The sequence below is a fragment of the Phaethon lepturus genome, unplaced genomic scaffold, assembly GCF_000687285.1.
Source record: "Phaethon lepturus isolate BGI_N335 unplaced genomic scaffold, ASM68728v1 scaffold6358, whole genome shotgun sequence".
In the NCBI taxonomy this organism is placed as follows: Eukaryota; Metazoa; Chordata; class Aves; order Phaethontiformes; family Phaethontidae; genus Phaethon; species Phaethon lepturus.
In genome coordinates, this window is record NW_010556807.1 from 39,843 (window position 1) to 58,942 (window position 19,100).

The following is a 19,100-nucleotide window of genomic DNA, read 5'->3' on the forward strand; positions in this document are numbered from 1 at the left end:
AGGTAAATACAGGTAACTTTAATATTGCTTAAAAGTGGAGGGAGAGGGCCAGGAAAAGAGATTGTTCTTCTACGCAGGAGCGAGGCATTAAAGTGAAAGAAATAAGAAAAGTGGGGTCTGTTGGGAGGGCGAAATCCAAGCTTTTTTTTTTTTTGTATTTCATATTTTTGTAACCATTGTCTTCTAGTTTCTTGAGTTGTATTTCAAATGAGTAGTTTATCATAGAATCATAGAATCTTTGGGTTGAAAGGGACCTTTTAAGGTCATCTAGTCCAACCACCCTGCAATGAGCAGGGACATTATCCTGGCATTTTACACAATTTAATTATCCTAGTTAAAGCACTTGTGTTGAAATATTCTTGTGATAACTCAGTTGCTTCCAGGTGTAAGAGCTAGAATGAATTTTAATTCATTGCAGGTGTTCTAAGCAGCTAACAAGTTTTTTTCATTTAAAAGTAGGTACTACTGAGTTTCACAAAAGGACTTGGTTTTTGCTAATGCATGGTTATTTATTGTTCAGTTTGCATGATTGCTGTGTAAATTAAGGAGAACTCTGTGTTTTGCCTTCAGCAGTTATTTCTTTGCACTAAAAGTAATAGCCAAAGAACCTTGCAGCCAAATGTAAAATATCTAAATCTTCTTCTTTATAGTGGTGTCTTATTTCCCATAAGGCTATCAAATCTTACAGGCTTCTGCTGCATTTACAACAAGAAAACAGGACAAAGTCCAATGTCCTGGAGCAGTCAAAAATCAAGTTGTGATTTCAATAGATCCAACTCTGTGCTGAGTACTTAACAAAATTTTGAACTTAGTAAAATATTTAATGCCTAAGGAACTTTATTCGTTTTGGAGTCAGGAAGATCTTACAAATATTAAATATCTTTGCAGGAACACTTAGTGAGTCTGGATGAGCCAGCCTCAGAAGCTGGACAAGAAGCTCTGCTTAGACAAGAGCAAGCAAAAATCATTCGTTTTGAAAGGCAAGCGGAAGAGTTCCTCAATGCAGTCTTTTACAGAAAAGGTTGGTTTTAATGGGGGTGGGGGGGGAGGGAAATGGTATCTGTCACTGGTCTTTTTGCATGCGATGCAGGTATCAAAGATCTGATGTTCAAGTTGTCATTCTATGTTCAATATTTTTCAGTTGTATGTATTTATCAAGAATAAATTGACTCTCAAATAATGTAGCAATACAACAATGTGGGCTTGGGACAGAGGAAGAGAGTATAACATAATTAACTCTAAAACAAATCTTTCCATGAGAACACTGGTGTTTTGCACTTTTGGAGGAATGACTCAGTTCTTACCCAGCAGAACTGCTCCCCTGAAACCAATGTTTAGGTGAGTGGGCTGTTTGGAAGGAGGGGCAAGTAGCAGTGGTGTTTTTTTGTGGGTTTGTTTGTTTTAATTTTAGTGGGATCTGTACTAATGCAGTTTTTCTTAAAGGTCAGCAGTCTTCTCACTGTGGTCTGTAGTGATTACTCACCCCCAGCAATCCACAGTATAAAATATTGTTGGAATAGTGCTAAGGGGAATATATGGAGAATTCAAAACATGATCAGCAAAAGAATTGGAAAATCAGTACTGTAGAATATGCTGAGAACAATAACAGTAGCTCAATGCTAGAAAATCCTCTAAATCTCTTCTGGAGAGTTATGTCAGTTTAAACTGTGGTCTTAGGAAGGCACAAAACTCATTTCACTTTTCTACCAATCTGAGAAATGGGAATCCAGAGGTTGCTTCCAAATGCATCCTGAATGAAAGTACATTGTACTTATCAGTCTAACCCATGTGTGAGAAAATCTGCCAAATCAGTAATTCCAACCTGTCTGCTGGGGGACAATGTGAGGCTTCAGTTTAACAAATTAGAAATTGCTGTAGCCAGTCCTCAGCCCTTCCTCCCAGTGACCAAAATATTTAAAGGTGTTTTAAGTAGATAACAGTATCTTAGCCTTTCTTTTATGACTCGAATGAATAAATACAAACTATACATTATGATGTATTGCATAAAGTATAGAAGCATGTAGGATGGTAGGAAGGATAGTTATTGCAGTACTACTGATAGTTCAGATAATGCTTTTATTCCAAGTCTTCCCTTTCAGTGTTGGTTTTTTTTTTTTTTTTTCTTTTAAGGTTTTCTTTTGCTTTTAGATTTAGGCCATCTCATTAAATCGAGAAAGGATTTAAGAAAACAAATCTAGAGAAAATATATTTTTTTTCCATATTACTTTTCTGGTGAAAGGAAAAAAAATGCCTTTCCATCACTTCCAAATTGTTTATTAAAGAATTAATCCCCTTAACATTGAGCTTAAATTTTTATGTATTACCTGTATGCCTGTCTTACTAGAAATGCATACTTCCATAGTTGTCAGAAAACTATTGGCAGATATTGCAGTCTGCTAATGAGGTGTTTAACACTCTGTCCACCGTCAGATACACAGAATGAAGATAATGAAATTAATTCAGGTCTCTGAGAATTTTTTTAGTGTACTCTTGCTTTCCTTCCTCTGACAGAGCTGGGCTTGGTGCAAGAGTAATAAGGGAGGGCAAGAAGCCTGGCAGGAAGTCGGTTCTGAATCCTTAAGGCATCGTTGTCAACTTGGCTGTATTTAGATTGCTTGAAAGGTTATTCTAACTCATGCCACTGCCATAAGATCCCCAGGCGCTGTCATACCAAAGCGGACACAAAGAATGGCAGAACTCTGACACTCCTACGTTGCTCAGAGATGCTTGGCTCTCCTGGTTTCATGCCCACAATTAGTTCTTTTTTTCTTTCCATCCACACTGCCGCTAACATTTGAGGCTGGTATTTTGTAGCCCAGGCAGATCAGACAAAATGCAGATGTTCTGTGAACAGATGCCTTTTGCATGTCAGGGACGTGCACACATGCACTTAACGTGCATAGGTAGTTAGCGGGATCAGCAAACTTTTTGAACAGGTTTAATGCCAATTAATCTTACATACTTTCTCTCTGCTTTGTGCCTATGGCACTCTCGACTCAGTAAAGCTTCTTTCGACTATTTATGCTCTCCAGTGAAAGCAGACTGGCAGTAACTAGTATCTAGTTGTCCGTTACCTTTACCTTGTGGCAGCATAGGACGTTCTTTTGATGGTTTAATGAAATCCTACCTTTTTTTTTTATTTTGACACTGGCCTTCTAAGATTTCAGTATAGATAAAATACACAAAATGGCTATTAATGTTTTAAAGCTCAGAGGTACTGCTTTAGGCTATTTATAGCTAACAAATATTTCCTGTATTTTTCATCTCTGAGAATCTCTGTTTTATTTCATTTTGGTTTATTTTTTTCAAAAAACCTAGACACTTGGAGTCAAAATAAACATCTGGTTGATTTCAAGTGCTGCTGCAGAGACACCAGCAAATATTTTGTACTCCCTTTTGAACAGCTTTAATCCTTAGTATTCAGGCTTTATGTTAAGCAAGAAGCCTTTAATGTGCTAGGTAACTACCCTTCTGGTTGAAAATTGAGTTTTGTGTCCTGAATTAGAGAGTTTATCTTGAGCAGCACTAGAAAGCTCTCAGTAGTCACTCGTGCTGATTCTTTGAAGTTGCAGATTACGAAGATGCATGGCAGTAGGCATATATAGTGTTTTCTCCCTGAATTTGCTCTAAGCATTACTGAATTGTACATATGAACATGGGTGCACAGTAAAGGCATGATTCTTCTTCAGGATTCATAGGTGACATAGACCTCTGCATCCCTGCCAGCCCCACTTGTATACACCCCAAGCACATGCCAAATAGTTGGCATCAGTGTGATCATGACATCAGTTTGTGTCTCTCTGGGCTTTCCCAGAGCCTTTCACGTGTCCTGCAGCAGGTTATAGTAGAGAGCTTAGAAAATGGAAGAAATGTCACAATGGCAGGAAGAGGCTTCCAAGCTTCTCCAGGCTTGTGTCCTTGTGGACCATTTGGGAAGAAAGAATATAAATGTACCTAAATTTAAGTTTGACTCATCTCTTGGTGATTTCTTAAAACTCTAGTGTCTCATCCTTAGCAACAATAAAACATCCTGTAGATTTTACAAGAAAATTATTAAGTATTTACATAAACATCTCAGAAGTTTACAGCTACTGTACTCCTATACAAATACACATGTTGACTGTATACGGTCATATATTTAGAAAGCTGTACTTAACAGGAAGGAATTTGGGCTTGATTAAGTATTTAAAGCTCAATACGGTTTTTCATCAAGAAATACAGTAGCTGCTTACTGCTGGTCTGTAGTTCGTGGGCAACTACATGCTCAAACCTTCATGTCAGTCATCCTTTACAGATACTCTAAAGCTGGTTTGTTGGATTGATGCATTTTTGTCAAAAATGGTGGTAAAAGGCAAATCTGATGCTGAAATGTCCCACAGAAGATTTTTGCTAATGCTTCTAATAGTTCAATCTCAATAGATTACCTTTCAACCTGGGCAATTTTTTTTTAAAGAGGAAGTAAACACTTTACTATTGGTCTGTTTTGAGAGCTGCTTTTAAAGATTTGTTTGGTCATCTTCTGTACAATTTTCTCTGAATGTATCTTCAGAAATAGAAAATCAAAGCTTTTGAGCTATTTCTGGAGTTGTTGGGGGGGTTCTGTGTGGGGGTTTTTTGTGTGTCTGGGGGGGTGGGGTGTTTAGTGTTGTGTGGTTTGTGGGGGTTTTTTTTGTTCTGTTTTGTTTTGTTTTGTTTTGTTTTTTTTCTTTTTAAACCTGATTTGGCCAGAGAACACAGGCAGTGTTTGAGGTGAAGTGGCAGGACTTAGCTTCTGTGATTTAGGAGTCACAGATTTGCTTTGACATCACAAATTACTATTGGTCTACAATAGTGATTTTTGCCAGTATATTTTTGGGTTGCCCACATCCCCAAATACCTTTGTATTGATGCACTATTTCATATAAATAATTTGGAATGCCTATCTGTTCCATTTCACATTTCTTACTAATAGATTTAGCAGCTCTTCTAGAAATAGAATTACTTTTCATGTGACACATCTTGGTTTTTTGCATATGTGACAGCTCTTTGGGTAATACCTGGTGCTGCATTGATTATGATGATAGAAATGTCAAAAGGAATAGATAGAATGGGATGGAAGAAACTTGAACATTTGATCTTTGTGTGAATTATTTTGAAGAGTCAGAACTATAGGGCTTTATTTCCCCAGTAAATCTGTAGGGGGCTGCTGCAACTCTTATCACCCCTTTTCCCCTTCTGTAGCTGCAGGTAAGTTACTCAATTCTTTCACTAATCTGTTCAATTTTTGTTTTGGAATGAGCTTCATTACTTGCTACTTTCCTTCATGAGTCTAGCTCTCCTTTCCATTTCCATGCCTCTTAAATGTGTGGTCAAATATACCTATATTTGAAAACAAAAGATGAGATTGCATATTTCTCTTAAGGGAAACTGTTATTTTGGGAAGATTATATCAGAATCATCAATGGTTCTTGTTCAGGTATTCTAAGACTAAAGCACATTTTCTAGAGAAACTTTTATCTTTGGCTTTAATTTTTTTTTCCCTAGATTTTTTTTTTTAATAAACAATGACTTAATTTAAAAGCTGTTTGACTTAAAGTGCTTCCTTAAAAAAAATCTCTAATATTTACAGACAGTCCTAGGGTCTCTGACCCCAATATTCCCCTAGTGGCCCGTGAGATCATGCAGCGAATGATCCGACAGTTTGCTGCTGAATATACCTCAAAAAATAGCTCTACTCAGGACTCCAGCCAGCCCAATAGCACAAAGAACCAAAGCCTGCTGAAAGCATCTCTGGTCGCCTCCTCTCCCACGGCTGCAACTGCTCAGAACCCTGTGCTCAGCAAACTTCTCATGGCTGACCAAGACTCACCTCTGGACCTTACTGTCAGAAAGTCTCAGTCAGAACCTAGTGAACAAGGTAGGACTCTTATCAGTGTCTTGCATCCTACACCAATCCATTAATGGCATTCTTCTTGCAAAACCAGACAATTAGAAGTTTGCACTTTTACATAAAATGTAAAGTGGAAAAGCGGTAGATGTTTTTTACAATAAAATAATGACTAGCTAGACGTGACTGGGAGAGAAGAGACTCTTGAGTAGGCCCATAGACATGAGTGATTTTTCTGAAGAAGGGCAAAGGGGATGGACATGCTCCAAACTCTGGGGACAAGTGTGCTGTTCCCGCTGGGAGCTGCAAGGAACAGTCTACCAAAATAGACTGTACGCTTGCTGATGAGTTCACGTGGTCATGAAAACCATAAAGTTGTCTCCTTTCTGAAGATCAGTACACAGTCTGACTGAAAGACTGATTTATTTTTTTTCTAGTCATAGTGTGAAAACAGTATCTTTAAAAGTCTGTGAGAAACTGCTTTGTGAATGCTGTAAAAATGATACCCATGAACTGTACAAAACTTCCAGGTTTATGCATTTGGAAGAAATGTGTCTTTTCTATCTTAAAAATAGACTTGTTCTGCAGAACACAGATTGAATAACTTGTAACTGTTGCAGAGCTTGTTTTAATTTGAAAACCTTGCTTTCCATCAAAAATGTTTTTTAACAAGCAAATTCTGTGAGTGATTATAGTACACAAATGTTTTTTTTTCTGAAACTGTTGAATAGAGGTTATAAGTGTATCCTACTGATGGGATTAAAATTAGCCCCTTTACCCTTCTTGATAAATGTGTTAGTGTCTGAAATCAGACAAATCTCTCAAATACAAAGTAGTCTGTCCATCCTCAAATGGAAAAGGTGCCTTTAAAAAAAAAAAAAAAAAGCCTTTTGCTAGCTAGTATGCTAGCTAGTATAGAATTGTAGGTATCCCTTTATTCTTTGAATGTATGTTTATGAAGCCTTTTGTAAAAAGGTTCATTTTGTGTGTCCACCAATATGCAGCTTGGGCATCTGGACACTTACTGCACATACAGCACGTATTGAAAGTTGTCACCACAGTTCCATTACAGAGCTGTAGTGAAAGGTTGTATGGGGTCTTTCTTGAAGTGAGGACCTGCACATTTAGCTGATAGGCATTTGTTTCTGGCTAATTTTATTATAAATGTATTTCACGAGTGTCTTTTGCATATATGTTTATAAATGTTAAACTGTTCTCATTGTGAAGCTTTTTGCTGAAAGAGAGGGAGAGAATCAGTTTTGCTTCTGGTTGTTTTTAATTAGAGGACTGTATGGTGAAGAAGAAAGCATGTACAGGAACTGTTCTTTAGCTACCATGTGATGAAAAGGCTGTACGATAACTTATAATGTTCACAACACTTGTTATGGAATTAGAACATGTACATATTAACTTATACAGTAATCTGCTGATGTAAATTTTTTTTTTCCAATTTACATTTAATGTAATTGGGAAGAGGTTTTGCCAAACTTGTTAATGAGAGATTTAAGAGGCTGCCATGAAAGACTGGTGGCGCTTTTTGTTCTAGCAGGTTGAGGGGAACCAGCTAGTTCATAAACTTCTCCATGGGGTATGAGGCTGGTCCTGCTTGCTCTTGGAGATTTCCAGGTTGTAATGGCCCTTCTGATGGAGGAAGGGGTAGATGCAAGTGCCTTTGGCAGCAGCCTGTGCTGTTTAGCGTAGCCTCTTGAAAAGGAGGTGCTACTTGATCCAGGCTCTGTATCTTGTGGCTGGATAAGTGTTCAAAAGTAAGACTGAATTCTCTGCTTGCTTAAGTTTGGGTTATGGTGTGTTCCCAAATGCAGTGGGTGGAACAGCTTTCTGTAAGTTAATTCTAGATCACTGTTTATCATGTTTTTTTTTTTTCCTCCATATGTCAAATGAGAACTTTGGCAATCTGAAAGCCATCTTACATTGTTCTTGTGTTGGGTGGCATTTACTTGAGTAGATGGAATGAGCGAGGAGCTCTGCAGTGTCTCTAGTTTACCTTGCCAACAGGTTTCATTTATCTTTGCCTTATAAATTCCTTGTTTCAAAGTTTCCGGGAATTTCAGATGCCTGTGCTGCTTCTATGACAATGTTGGCCTTATTAAAATGACCAGAATTTCAAGTTGTTTCAGTGCAGTGGGAGCGAGGCTTTTCTAGCAAAAAGCGCTCTCTTTTCTGTTGCCTAGAAATGCAGAGTTTACATAAGGGCTTGCAGAGGAGCATGGGTGAGTGTGAGGAGGTGCCATTAGTGAGAATGGAAGAAGCAGTCTAGCAGGAAAAACAATTTGGTATATGGAAGAAGAGAGGGAGTAAAATGGCACAATAGAGAGGAGAAAGGCAGCAGCTTTGCCAGTAGGAACCCTTCAGAGACATGGAAAAAAGGATGAAGCTAGCTGCCAGGTGAGGAGTCATCCCACATTTATGTGTGTGTGCTCATTTGAAAGTGAGTTTCCAATATGAAATTCTCAATCAATTTTCCTCAGAGATTTGTATCAAAACCAATTTCAAATACTGGCTTAAAGCTCCCCTTTAAAGGGTGGAATATGTCAGAAATTTGAAGATGGGAAGTGGTCCTCATTTTGGGACCACTGAGGGTTAGTTATGCAATAAGGCTGTGTTGTATCCTGAACTGTCATTTATAGGTCATCTTTTATTCTCTGGCTCTCGTAACAGATGCACTTTTAATTTTGCCAATTTTTGTTGTGTCTTCTGAGGACTACGTTGAAGTCACTTGTAAGCCAAATTGCAAACAAATCCGAGCCTTAGTTTATTTAAAAATAAAATAAAATGGAAAATGCCGTGTGCTAAACATGACTTCAGCCCAAAAGACTTGTTTTGTCAAGGGACAACAGGCTGATCCTGTTTCTTCAAACACTGAAGTCATTCTTCTGTCTCTGCAGACGGTGTGCTTGATTTATCTACTAAGAAGAGTCCTTGTGCCGGCAGCACCTCTTTGAGTCATTCTCCAGGGTGCTCCAGTACTCCGGGAAATGGGTAAGAGAAAGCAACTTCCTTTTAAAACTGTTTTTTACTAAAAATGTGTGCTTACCTCCTGTTAATTTTAACGTACTTTTGGTGTTAACCCTTTGGAGTAATGAGTTTTTCAACTTGAACCTTTGGCAAATACCTTCACCCCACCTGCCAAATAAGAGTTGTTGCAAACTGAGACAGATTTAACTTGCAGTTAAGAACTCTAATATCTGTTATTTTGGCCAACTTAATACTTAGCCAAAGATCTTTCCATTACCTGCTACTTGTGTTTAGTGATAAGCGATGTCGATGGAGACACAAGTTCAGTTAAACGTATGAAGAGTCGTAGAGGCTTTGCATTATAACTTGGCTAACTCTCCCCTAAGTGACATGAAGTCTAACAGGAAAGTTTATTTTAGGGGTAGCAATGATTTGTGAGATGAATCAACCTGAATTAGATTTGAATCACTGCATGTTCTTTGTTGATATTTCCTACCATAAACCACAACTTAACAAAAGAAAAGCGGCCGGGGGAGGGAGTCTGGTAGTTCATAAAAATTTAAATATGGCTATTTGGATTTGTGACTGTACTGTAGTACTGAACAAGTTTTTTTAAAAAAGATTATAAAATATGTGGTGTACTACTCTTGCCTTAATTAGTTCAAGGTGTGAAAGAATGTTATATCAAAAAATTTCTTTTAGGTTTCATATTTGTAATGGTCACTGCATACATTTAGAAACCCTTTACTCTTACTTAGGATTGAGCTAATTGTACTGGAGAGGCTGACTGGGAGTAAAAGGGATTTTGGGTGTCGATGGGAGAATTTTATCTTGAAGCTGCTGTGAACAAGTGATTTTTGTAGTGAAGTACAGAAACAGTACATGGTTTAAACTGCTATTTAATTGCTGGATTTAGCTTTACGATAGCATTTGAAAAACTTGAAATTTTAAACTAACAACCCACCACCACCAATCCCATGTGCTGCTAACAACTGATTTAACTTTTACATTTCTCTTCGGAAATACATTACTCTGAGATTTCTCCCGTCAAGATTACTTTTTCCATTTAATATTTCTATTAATAAAATACTTCAATCCTCATTTAAAAGTTAGTCTTAATAAATTTTCACAATTCTTTAGCATAAACCTTCCCCGCCAGCTCTTCTCATTCAATCCCGATCAGGTTATTTACAGCTTTATTTTCCTAGGAAGGCAGCAGGAGCCACTGAGGCTGTGTATTGTTTGTTCCCTTGTTTGTGTATCAAGTGAAGGCCAAAGTCCAACATGCAGGGATGGCAGGGCCAGCATCTGGCATGGTCCTGATGGTCAAGAGAGGATGTGGCATACTGGCACCTGTGGGTACTCGTACAGGTGTGTGGTAAATGAGGGTGAGTGCAGTCTGTTGAGCATCTATGAGATCAGGTGTGACCCTCCATCCTAGTTAGTTGCCGGTGTGAACTTTATTTAGGCATAGAAACACTGGTGCACATTCTGACGCTGATACGTGCTGTAGAGGGGCAGAGAATGCACGTTGCTTGAGAGAGTTCTCTGGAATAGAAAACTTTCATTTCTCTGGGTTTTGTTCTTAATCCTTGTTGACTCTTGTTACCGGCTTCAAGTACGACCTGTTGCATCCTGGAGAGAAGCTAGCAGCATATGTTTCAAGTACTGTGTATGTTACATGCCAGGTCCTTTCAGTGGATCTCTTTTCTCTCTCTCTTTTTTTTTTTTTTTAAATCCCAATGTGATGTTAAAAAGAATAATGTAGCTTTTCAGTAGTATGTATCCTACCCTTAAATAATGCTGACTTAGCTAGAGGACTCTACATAAGTATAGTGTCCCAGAGCATTAAAATAGAATCGCTTACTAGTCTCTTCATTAATCTGTATGTTGAACATGGAAAGGTTTGGGGCAGGATTTTGAAACTAGTGTGACTTAGTTACTACAGGGGGCTAAACAAGCAAAATACTAAACCACACATGTTCATCTGCAGTAGTAGTACTTTGTGTCATAGAACGAACATTTGTGATGAAAGGAATATGGTAAAAATACATACAACTTTTTCTGCTATTAACCCTTGATCTGGATTACAGTTGGAGCTAGGATCTTTTTTTTTTTTTCCTCCTAGCCATGCTGGGTATCAAATGAGAATCAGGGACATGTATATATGCAATTAGTTGTTAAAGAGAGCAATTTGGTAAGTCTAGTGTAATGCAGTGTTTTCCTTTGTGATCTGCAGTATCCCAGCTTTCATACTAGGTGCTTAATGAAAGTCAAGCAAATACCTTTGAGGCCTCCTAAGTATCTTTTTTTTCTATCCTGAGCAGCAATTCTTCAATATGATGTAAGCGAATACCATCCAAGTTTTCCACCTATGTGTAGATACTGCAGGTGGCAGTCATATTTGCATGTTGAATATGTTGCACTTTGGCTTACTCTTTTATTACTGTACTTGTTTAGTGGTAACGTCACACCAGTAACACAGTTGTGTCTAGATCTATGGCGATTGATTACTACTTTGTAATTAAGGTGCTATTTTCAGACGCTTGCGCGAAGTCTTTTCTACTCCGAGAATTTGTGAACCCAACCAGAGACCAGCCAACAGGTTTATTTTCCTTTGCCCAGAAAGCTTCTCTTTTTTTGCGAACAAGTTTTAAAACTGACTGATGCTGAGACTTTAGAAAAAAAAAAAAATTAAAATTAAAAAAATTAAAAAAAATAAAAAAAAAATAGAGAAAAATAAATAACACAAAAAGTGATGTTACCCAAGCAAGGCCTTCTAATAAAGGAGTGGCCCCCTCACCCATCCCTCCCTACCTGTGCAAGTCCTGCTCACATCAGTTTCCTTCCATCCAATTAGGCGACCTGGGAGACCCAGCCAGCACCATCCGGAGGGACTACAGAGTGGTGATGGGGTACCTCCAAGAAGCTTGCAGGATGGAACCAGGGAAGGTTATGGCCACTCCCCATCTCTTAAAGAACCGCTGGGGGCTCGATCACTCCAGATTAGTGAAGAACTGCTGAGCAGAAACCAGTTTTCTACGGCTGCCAGCCATGGGCCATCTGGACTACAGAATCATGGACAGCACTTAATATTATCCAGGGAGGCTTCTTGGGCAAAACCACACTACGAATTCAATTTCAGCCGCATGAAATTCAGGGGAAATGGTGCACTCAGCAACATCAGTGACCTTCCTTTTCTTACAGAAAACTCTGCCTTTCAAAAAATGGCACTTCAAACTAAACAGGATGGGAAAAAGGACGTGAGCCATTCGTCTCCTGTGGATTTAAAGATACCACAAGTTCGAGGCATGGACCTTTCATGGGAGTCCCGCACTGGTGACCAGTACAGCTATAGCTCTTTGGTAATGGGTTCACAAACGGAGAGCGCGCTTAGCAAAAAGTTAAGGGCTATCCTTCCAAAACAAAACAGGAGAAGTTTGCTGGATGCTGGACCAGATTCCTGGGGCTCAGATGCTGAGCAGTCTACCTCTGGACAGCCATATCCCACCTCAGATCAAGAGGGAGATCCTGGCTCCAAGCAACCTAGGAAGAAAAGAGGGAGATACAGACAGTACAACAGCGAGATACTGGAGGAAGCAATCTCTGTGGTTATGAGTGGGAAAATGAGCGTTTCCAAAGCTCAGAGTATTTATGGGATCCCCCACAGTACACTGGAGTATAAAGTTAAAGAGAGGCTGGGCACTTTGAAAAACCCTCCAAAGAAAAAAATGAAATTAATGAGGTCGGAGGGGCAGGATGTTTCAGTAAAGATTGAATTAGATCCCCAGGGAGAAGCAGCACAAAGTGCAAATGAATTGAAAGATGAGTAGGGATGTTGTAGAGTGCCAATTACTTTGCAAACTGGGTGAGCACTACTGCATAGTTCAACCACCACTGAGCGCACCTGATTCTCCTATGTACTGCAATGCTCTTTCCTTTGCAGTTTAGCATAGACTTGTGTGGACACAGGTGAAAGGTGTGCTCTGAATGTCACACTTGTAAATTTTGTCTAGCCTGGTATGGCACAGTTTCCCTCCTTCACCTGCCCACTAACCCCTTTTTTCTTTTTTTTTTTTGTTTTTTCTTTTTTTTCTTTTGCCTTTTCCATGTTTCTCTGTAATAGAGAATTGAGTTACCTCACAAAGAATGCAGGTCTGTGGAAGTGGACATCTTGCCTGTAGAGCCTGCCTGAGCTTCTGGTGTTGGATTTTTCATGTCTGCCTTTACAGAAATAAGTCCACTTTATTAAACTGATACTCTCCTAAAACCAGGCATTTTTCAAATGAGAATCAGACTGTCATTCTTCAAAATGTTTCAGAAATCTTTTTTCCTCCCTCCTTTTCTTTGATCCACTTCCTTGAAAGATTTAAGCTAAATCAAGTTATTTAGGAATGGTACCTCTCTTGAACTCGGAGATTTGTTTTATTAGATGGATAATCAATTGGGTCTAATTAGGCTCTCCACTATTTTCTTTCTAAATTAAACATACTTACTGTTCACTGTCTGCTTAGTGCTCACCCGGAGGGGAGAGGAGGGAAAACTTACATACACTACCTTCAGAATATGTCAGTTAATTATTTGTAACACTACCTTCGCTGTAATTTTGTTTGATATTTTTGAAGGGTGATATTTAGACTCACCTGCTTGAGGATGTAGCCTTATCTCACGGAAGACAAGCTTCTCAGTCAGGAGCAGTCAGGGTACACTAGATGATGTATTAGGGTATGCCTCATAACAGAACTATGGTTCTTTGTGACCTTCATGCTTTTTACAGACTTGATTCTGAGTTTACTAAACTATGTGGTTCCAACAACTAGTTTAAATGACACTAATCTGGGGAAGGGGGATTTGTGTAACAAACTACTGTGATACTGCAAAAAAAAAAAAAGCAGCCCACAAAACAGTGATCTCAAACATTACAACCTCAGTAGTCTGCCCAAATATCTACATTAGTGAAGGAGCTTGTTAATGTTCAGGGAAGAAGTAAAACACTGGTAGCCTGATCTAGTTCAGGCTCTGCATCATATCTATCTGTAATACTTAATACTTAATGTCAGGGTCGAACACTCAATGAATGAGTGTTTCCTTTTTAAATATTACAGTTGCCAGTAGCAGGAATTAATCCAAGTCCTGCTTTTTTTGTTGTTGTTTTTATTTAATCTATTTTGATAGTGGTTTAGCACATGCTAGAATAAGCATTTAAACACCGTAAAAGCACTCCATGAACCACAAATCCAGTTTTTTTCAATATGATGATATTGTTATCATTATATGGAGATCCAGGATAAGTTTTGTACAGAAGTTTTATCTTTGATACTTTCTGCGGGAGTGGTCAGTAACTAAGTGGAGTTTACTGGACTTACCACAATATGACCAAATCGGAATTGCTGATTCTTCAGGTAGAAACAATTTGGTCTTAATCTGTGCAAAAGGTAGATAGAATTACCGTGGTTTTTTTTTCCCCATTTGCACAACCAAAAGAAGCATTGGAGTTTTTGTGTGAGAGCATTAAGTGATGTCAGTGGTTGAAAGTGGTTTCTCAAAGTTCATGGGAGGGTAGCCTAGACAGCCCTGGGGATGCTGAATGACTTCTGGAACAGTTGATTCTGTTAGCCTCTCCCCCTCCCCAGCAACTTCATATTTTCAAAGGTTAGGCACACCATTGCTGTCGTTTTAAATATGCACTGCTCATTCTTGAAATGGACTGGGCATTTGGCCCCAAGTATACTTTGTTTTTGTTTACCTAATATATTTTAGTACTCAAAATCCTGATTCTTCGTAGCTCTCTAGCTGTCATCTTGGCATTTAAAGCAGTTAAAGCTCAGTAGCAGTATATAAACTCTGCAATACGTTCCAGTTTAGCTGGTGATTGCAATAAAGGCGCAGTTAAACGTGTGGTTTCATCTGCTGTAGGAGGTTATGATAGAAAGTTTGCTGCAAGTTTAAAAAAAAAAAAGTAACACAGTTTTACTGTTCAGAGAGGTTTAACCTTTTGCAGTTGTCTTTATTTAAGCAACATGAGTTGAGTTTTATTAAACTTGTCACTGTAGTGTATGTGGAGTGCTCATTTTACTAACCTAAATATTTTGTATGTGTATGTTTAAGTGGGTGACAATCGTGCAGCAGAAGAATGGTGTGCCTACCCTTTAATGCTGCAGTTTTAAAAGAGAATTTGTCTTGTCATTTCAGACTGTAGGCTAAGAATTGTAAATAGGTAGTGAGAAGTTGAGTACTCTTTATTTGCTTTGGTTAGAAGGTGGATTTTAAAAAAAACACAAGCCAACAACAAACCAAACGCGTAACTTTCTCAGTTTAAATGTCCTGAGACCTGAAGATTGTACTACTCATGTCTGCAAAGCTTTTAAACACAACACTTGATCTGTGATAACTTAATATTCAGGTAATCTTTCTTTTTCGAGAAGCTTTTGAACAACCATATTTCCTCCAAAGGTCTCTGTTTAAAAAGGAAAAAAAAGAAAAAAGTGTAGATTATTTTTTAAGCACTAATTGCATTACGTTGGTAACTGCAATATAAAATAGCCATTATTGTTTTGTGAAGCATGGTTGAGATTAGTTAGTGGTCCCTTTTTAAAATTTCATGAGCCTCTCAAAAAATAAAAACAAATTTAAAAAAAAGCTGCTGAATATTCAAAAGATATATATTTTACCTTATTGTAGGTTTTGTAAATTTAGTCTGTAATATTCAGGTGCACCTTTTAATGTTACCTTTTTGTTTCAAAGTCCCATCTAATGTATTTTCTCTGAAGTGATTCATCATGTAAGACTAGTATCACTCTAAGTGCTGCAGTGATCACTAATGTTTTGTTTCATTTTTCACTACATATTTTTTACAGGCGCTTTCAGTGTCGCTAACTAGTAGTATTTGGGATCATTTTAAATATATGATTGGAATTAATGTTTGTCCATTAGCATGCTTAATTTTCTGCTGACCAGCAGTTTGCATGGCCAAAATTCCTGGTTGACCATATTTTGGTGTGGGAAGGTGTGGTTCACTGCTGTCTTTGTAACAAAAGCCTTGTTTCTCATGTTATTTCTGGTAAGTGGATGCTTATGTTACTTGGATCAGTTGGACAGGAGAGAAGGTTTAAAATCTTTCTCCTGCTGCTCTTTTGAGATCGCATTAACGTGTAACATAGACAAACTGCAACCCTGTAAAAATCGAGACGTTGTTAGGAGGAGGCCTTTCGGGTATTTTTTATCACTAGTTTTCTCTTATTCCCGAGAATGTCCATCCGATGTAGTTATTGGACTTAACAGTATTGTTGTGTACTACGTTGATGTAGCTGAAAAAGCCTGACAGCAAGAAACTGTGAATAATATTTGTGGCAGTCTCTGAAAACTAGTTTTTCAGTCCAAGTATCATGAAGGAGAATCCCTCTCCCCTACCCCATCCTAGAAAAGTAATTTTATATTTTGTGTGTATAAAGTTTTAAGAATCAAGTTTCATATTGTACTGAAGTTTAGGTGTCGCTTGGTAAATCTTTGCTGCAGCATATAATTGAAGATGAGTAAGGCTTAGTGTGGTAGGGGTCCTGGTGTGGAGTTAATTATCGTACAGTTCTGGTGAGAAAGCCCAACATGTATGAAATGTGTCCTTTTTTATTTGGACTTGTAAGATGTAAAAGTGCTTTTTTAGAACTCTGACCTATTACAAACTATTACCTCACTTTCAGCCAGCTGGATCCTCATTCCACAGTGTTGTAGGCATTATTGTGGCTGTAATGCTTGAGTACAGCTATAGAGTTGAACGTTTCCAGTTAGATATTTTAGGGACACGTTTCTGAACTCATTTTTATTTCTGTCAAAAGATATTTTATTTTCCAGTCGTTTCCTGATTTTTTTTTTAAAGGCTCGAGACAGTTTTCTTTAGAATTTCTCATTTTTTCCCTGTTGCATGGGAGAAGTTGCTGCATAAGTAATACAGATATGCCTTTACTTTTCTTCTTGTTGCAGAACTCATAGTTTGATGCTTGCATTACCAACCCTGTTGCTAGACCTGAAGTCGAACTCTGAATTTCCATGTCAATTGGAAAACAAATTATTTTTAACAATGCAGGTGTACAGGTAGGATAGTGCCTCTAGTAAGGGAACATGTTCAGCTTCTGTGTTCTCACACAACTCCTATACCACCTTTTTCTGTAGAGCTTTCCAGTGCTCAAGGATATTCATAAACATGGGAGGCAACTGCACATGTGTTTAGACCGGTTAAGAGCAGACAGGGAATAGTCTGTGCTTTGTCTTGTGGCAGGCCGACATTTGAGTCTAAATATTTCTTTCATGAGAACCCAAGAGTACATTGCCTTCCCCTGGAAATTCACAGGAGCTGGCAAAGTGATTCAGGGGCTTTAGGGTTGAGCAGGCTTTGTATAGATTGGAACAACTTTGTAGTTCTGATTGAATTGCTTTTTATATCATCTGCAATGATTGTTATACAGGAAAAACTGGCATTATCAGGTGTTTCTTTCCAGTTTACTTTGAAGTAATGCTCTTAAGATACCCTTGAGTCTTAGGAGAAGAATGCAGTGTCCAAGGAGTGAAGGGAGCAACATGCTGTTCCCTTGTTTCTCAAAAACAGTATGGATACATCTGTAATGTAAAGAGCTCTCTCTTCAGTGAAGGCAAAATTTTAACTTTTCAGTGTTAAGAATACATACACTTGTTGCAGTTCAGACTCTTACGAAGGCAAAATTACTAACTTGTACTGAAAGCTTTGCCACAATATTTTAAATAAATAGCTTAAATTATCTGCCAAATGTTAGAGGTAGAATGGGAGGGGTTGTTTCCCTCATTTTCATGAGGGCCAGAAACTTCTAGGTTTTCCCCACAAATGTTTCAGAAACTAAACATAATTTCAGTCTAGGTCAATGTTGCTTTTTCTTGGCACCAGTAGATAATGTTGACTAATACAGGTTTAAAAAGCTGTACCTAAAAAAAAAAAAAAAAAAAAAAAAAAAGAAATAAATTGTTTTGAGACTAGTTTTGGTACTATAAAGGTTTCCACTTGATCTGGAATTATACTGACATCTCAGTAATTAGAACCTTCAGAAACCTGAAAATCTGCATTGCTGTTTATATGCAGTTCTGATGGATGTAGCAAATGAAACAACCACTATAGTTATTCCTGTCTAATTATCCAGTGTAGAAACATGATGTACTGTGATGATTACTAAGCAGAGAGATATTGCGGACTCAAAATGATCTGTAGATCCACTCCACATACACCAGAGGAAAAAAACTCTTAAGTAGTCACAGTGTTCCAGTGTCCATCTCTCTCCCTCTCTCCTGTTCTTGCTTTGACTGGGGCCAAGTCTCTATACCAGTATTACAGCAGCAGTTTTGGACTTCATGTCCTATCAAATTATGCCTATATTCAGGTATTGTCATGAAAACCTTCATATGAAGAGAGCTTTATTTAATCCTCACAAAAATCTCTTAGCCGGCTTGCAAAATGAATTTTCCTGGGTGAGGTACTGGGAGGAAGGATTTTTTTTTTTTTTTTTTTTTTTTTTGCTTCTCCTCTCCACTGACCACTGACCCAACAATCGTCCAGGGCATTTCAGCATTTCATTCACTTTTCTTAAAAAGAACCATCCCCACCCCTACCCCTGTGCTTGTCTCTACTGAATTGGTAAGTACAATTTAGAAGGACTCAAGATAACTCTACCATATGGAGCAGGGATTAGGACACAGATATTATTCTGACTGGAGCAGGAAAAGTGAATGGCAGAAAACAATTTCTATAGTCATCACCTAGTACAGCCTAACTTAGTGTCTTTTTCATACGTGGAAATAATGAAGACACTACTACAGCTACTAATACAGTTTATCTGGTGCTACATTTCTCAAATATTTTTGCAGATAATGTTTTCTATTCCTGCGTGAAAGCATGTAAACTTTACTGTCACTATAAAAAGCACTTGTCTGACCTATTCTAAAGTACCAGAAAAGGGATAAATAACTGCAGCACTTTTTCTGTTACAATGCCAGAGTCTTAACTAAATCTGGTCTTCAGGTTATGAGATATTTTAAACGTACAATCTAGGATCATTAATGGCTTTTCAGGTCAGATCACAAGTTCTATTGAGGTACTAATTGGTCTTTTAAAGACTAGTACAACAAAATATTCTGAAGTTCAGGCAGGGGATGTATATACACATGCCTGATATTTTTAACTAATCATTTCAATAGGCCATTTCAGGACTTGACATTTGGAATCTGGGATGATGGGTAGGGA

At 38.1% G+C, this 19,100-nt stretch overlaps 1 protein-coding gene across 1 annotated transcript in view; it reads left to right on the forward strand.

The window, feature by feature from the left end:
• The window catches only part of LCOR (ligand dependent nuclear receptor corepressor), a 22,435-nt gene extending 8,973 nt beyond the window's left edge, over positions 1–13,462 (forward strand). Inside the window, exons 2-5 of the mRNA XM_010292563.1 lie at positions 889–1,021; positions 5,609–5,896; positions 8,773–8,866; positions 11,703–13,462. Of these exons, the coding sequence (XP_010290865.1) occupies positions 5,659–5,896; positions 8,773–8,866; positions 11,703–12,675 (1,305 nt within the window). The 5' untranslated portion in view covers positions 889–1,021; positions 5,609–5,658 and the 3' untranslated portion in view covers positions 12,676–13,462. The remainder of the gene's footprint in view (positions 1–888; positions 1,022–5,608; positions 5,897–8,772; positions 8,867–11,702) is intronic.
• The last annotated feature ends 5,638 nt before the right edge of the window (positions 13,463–19,100 follow it).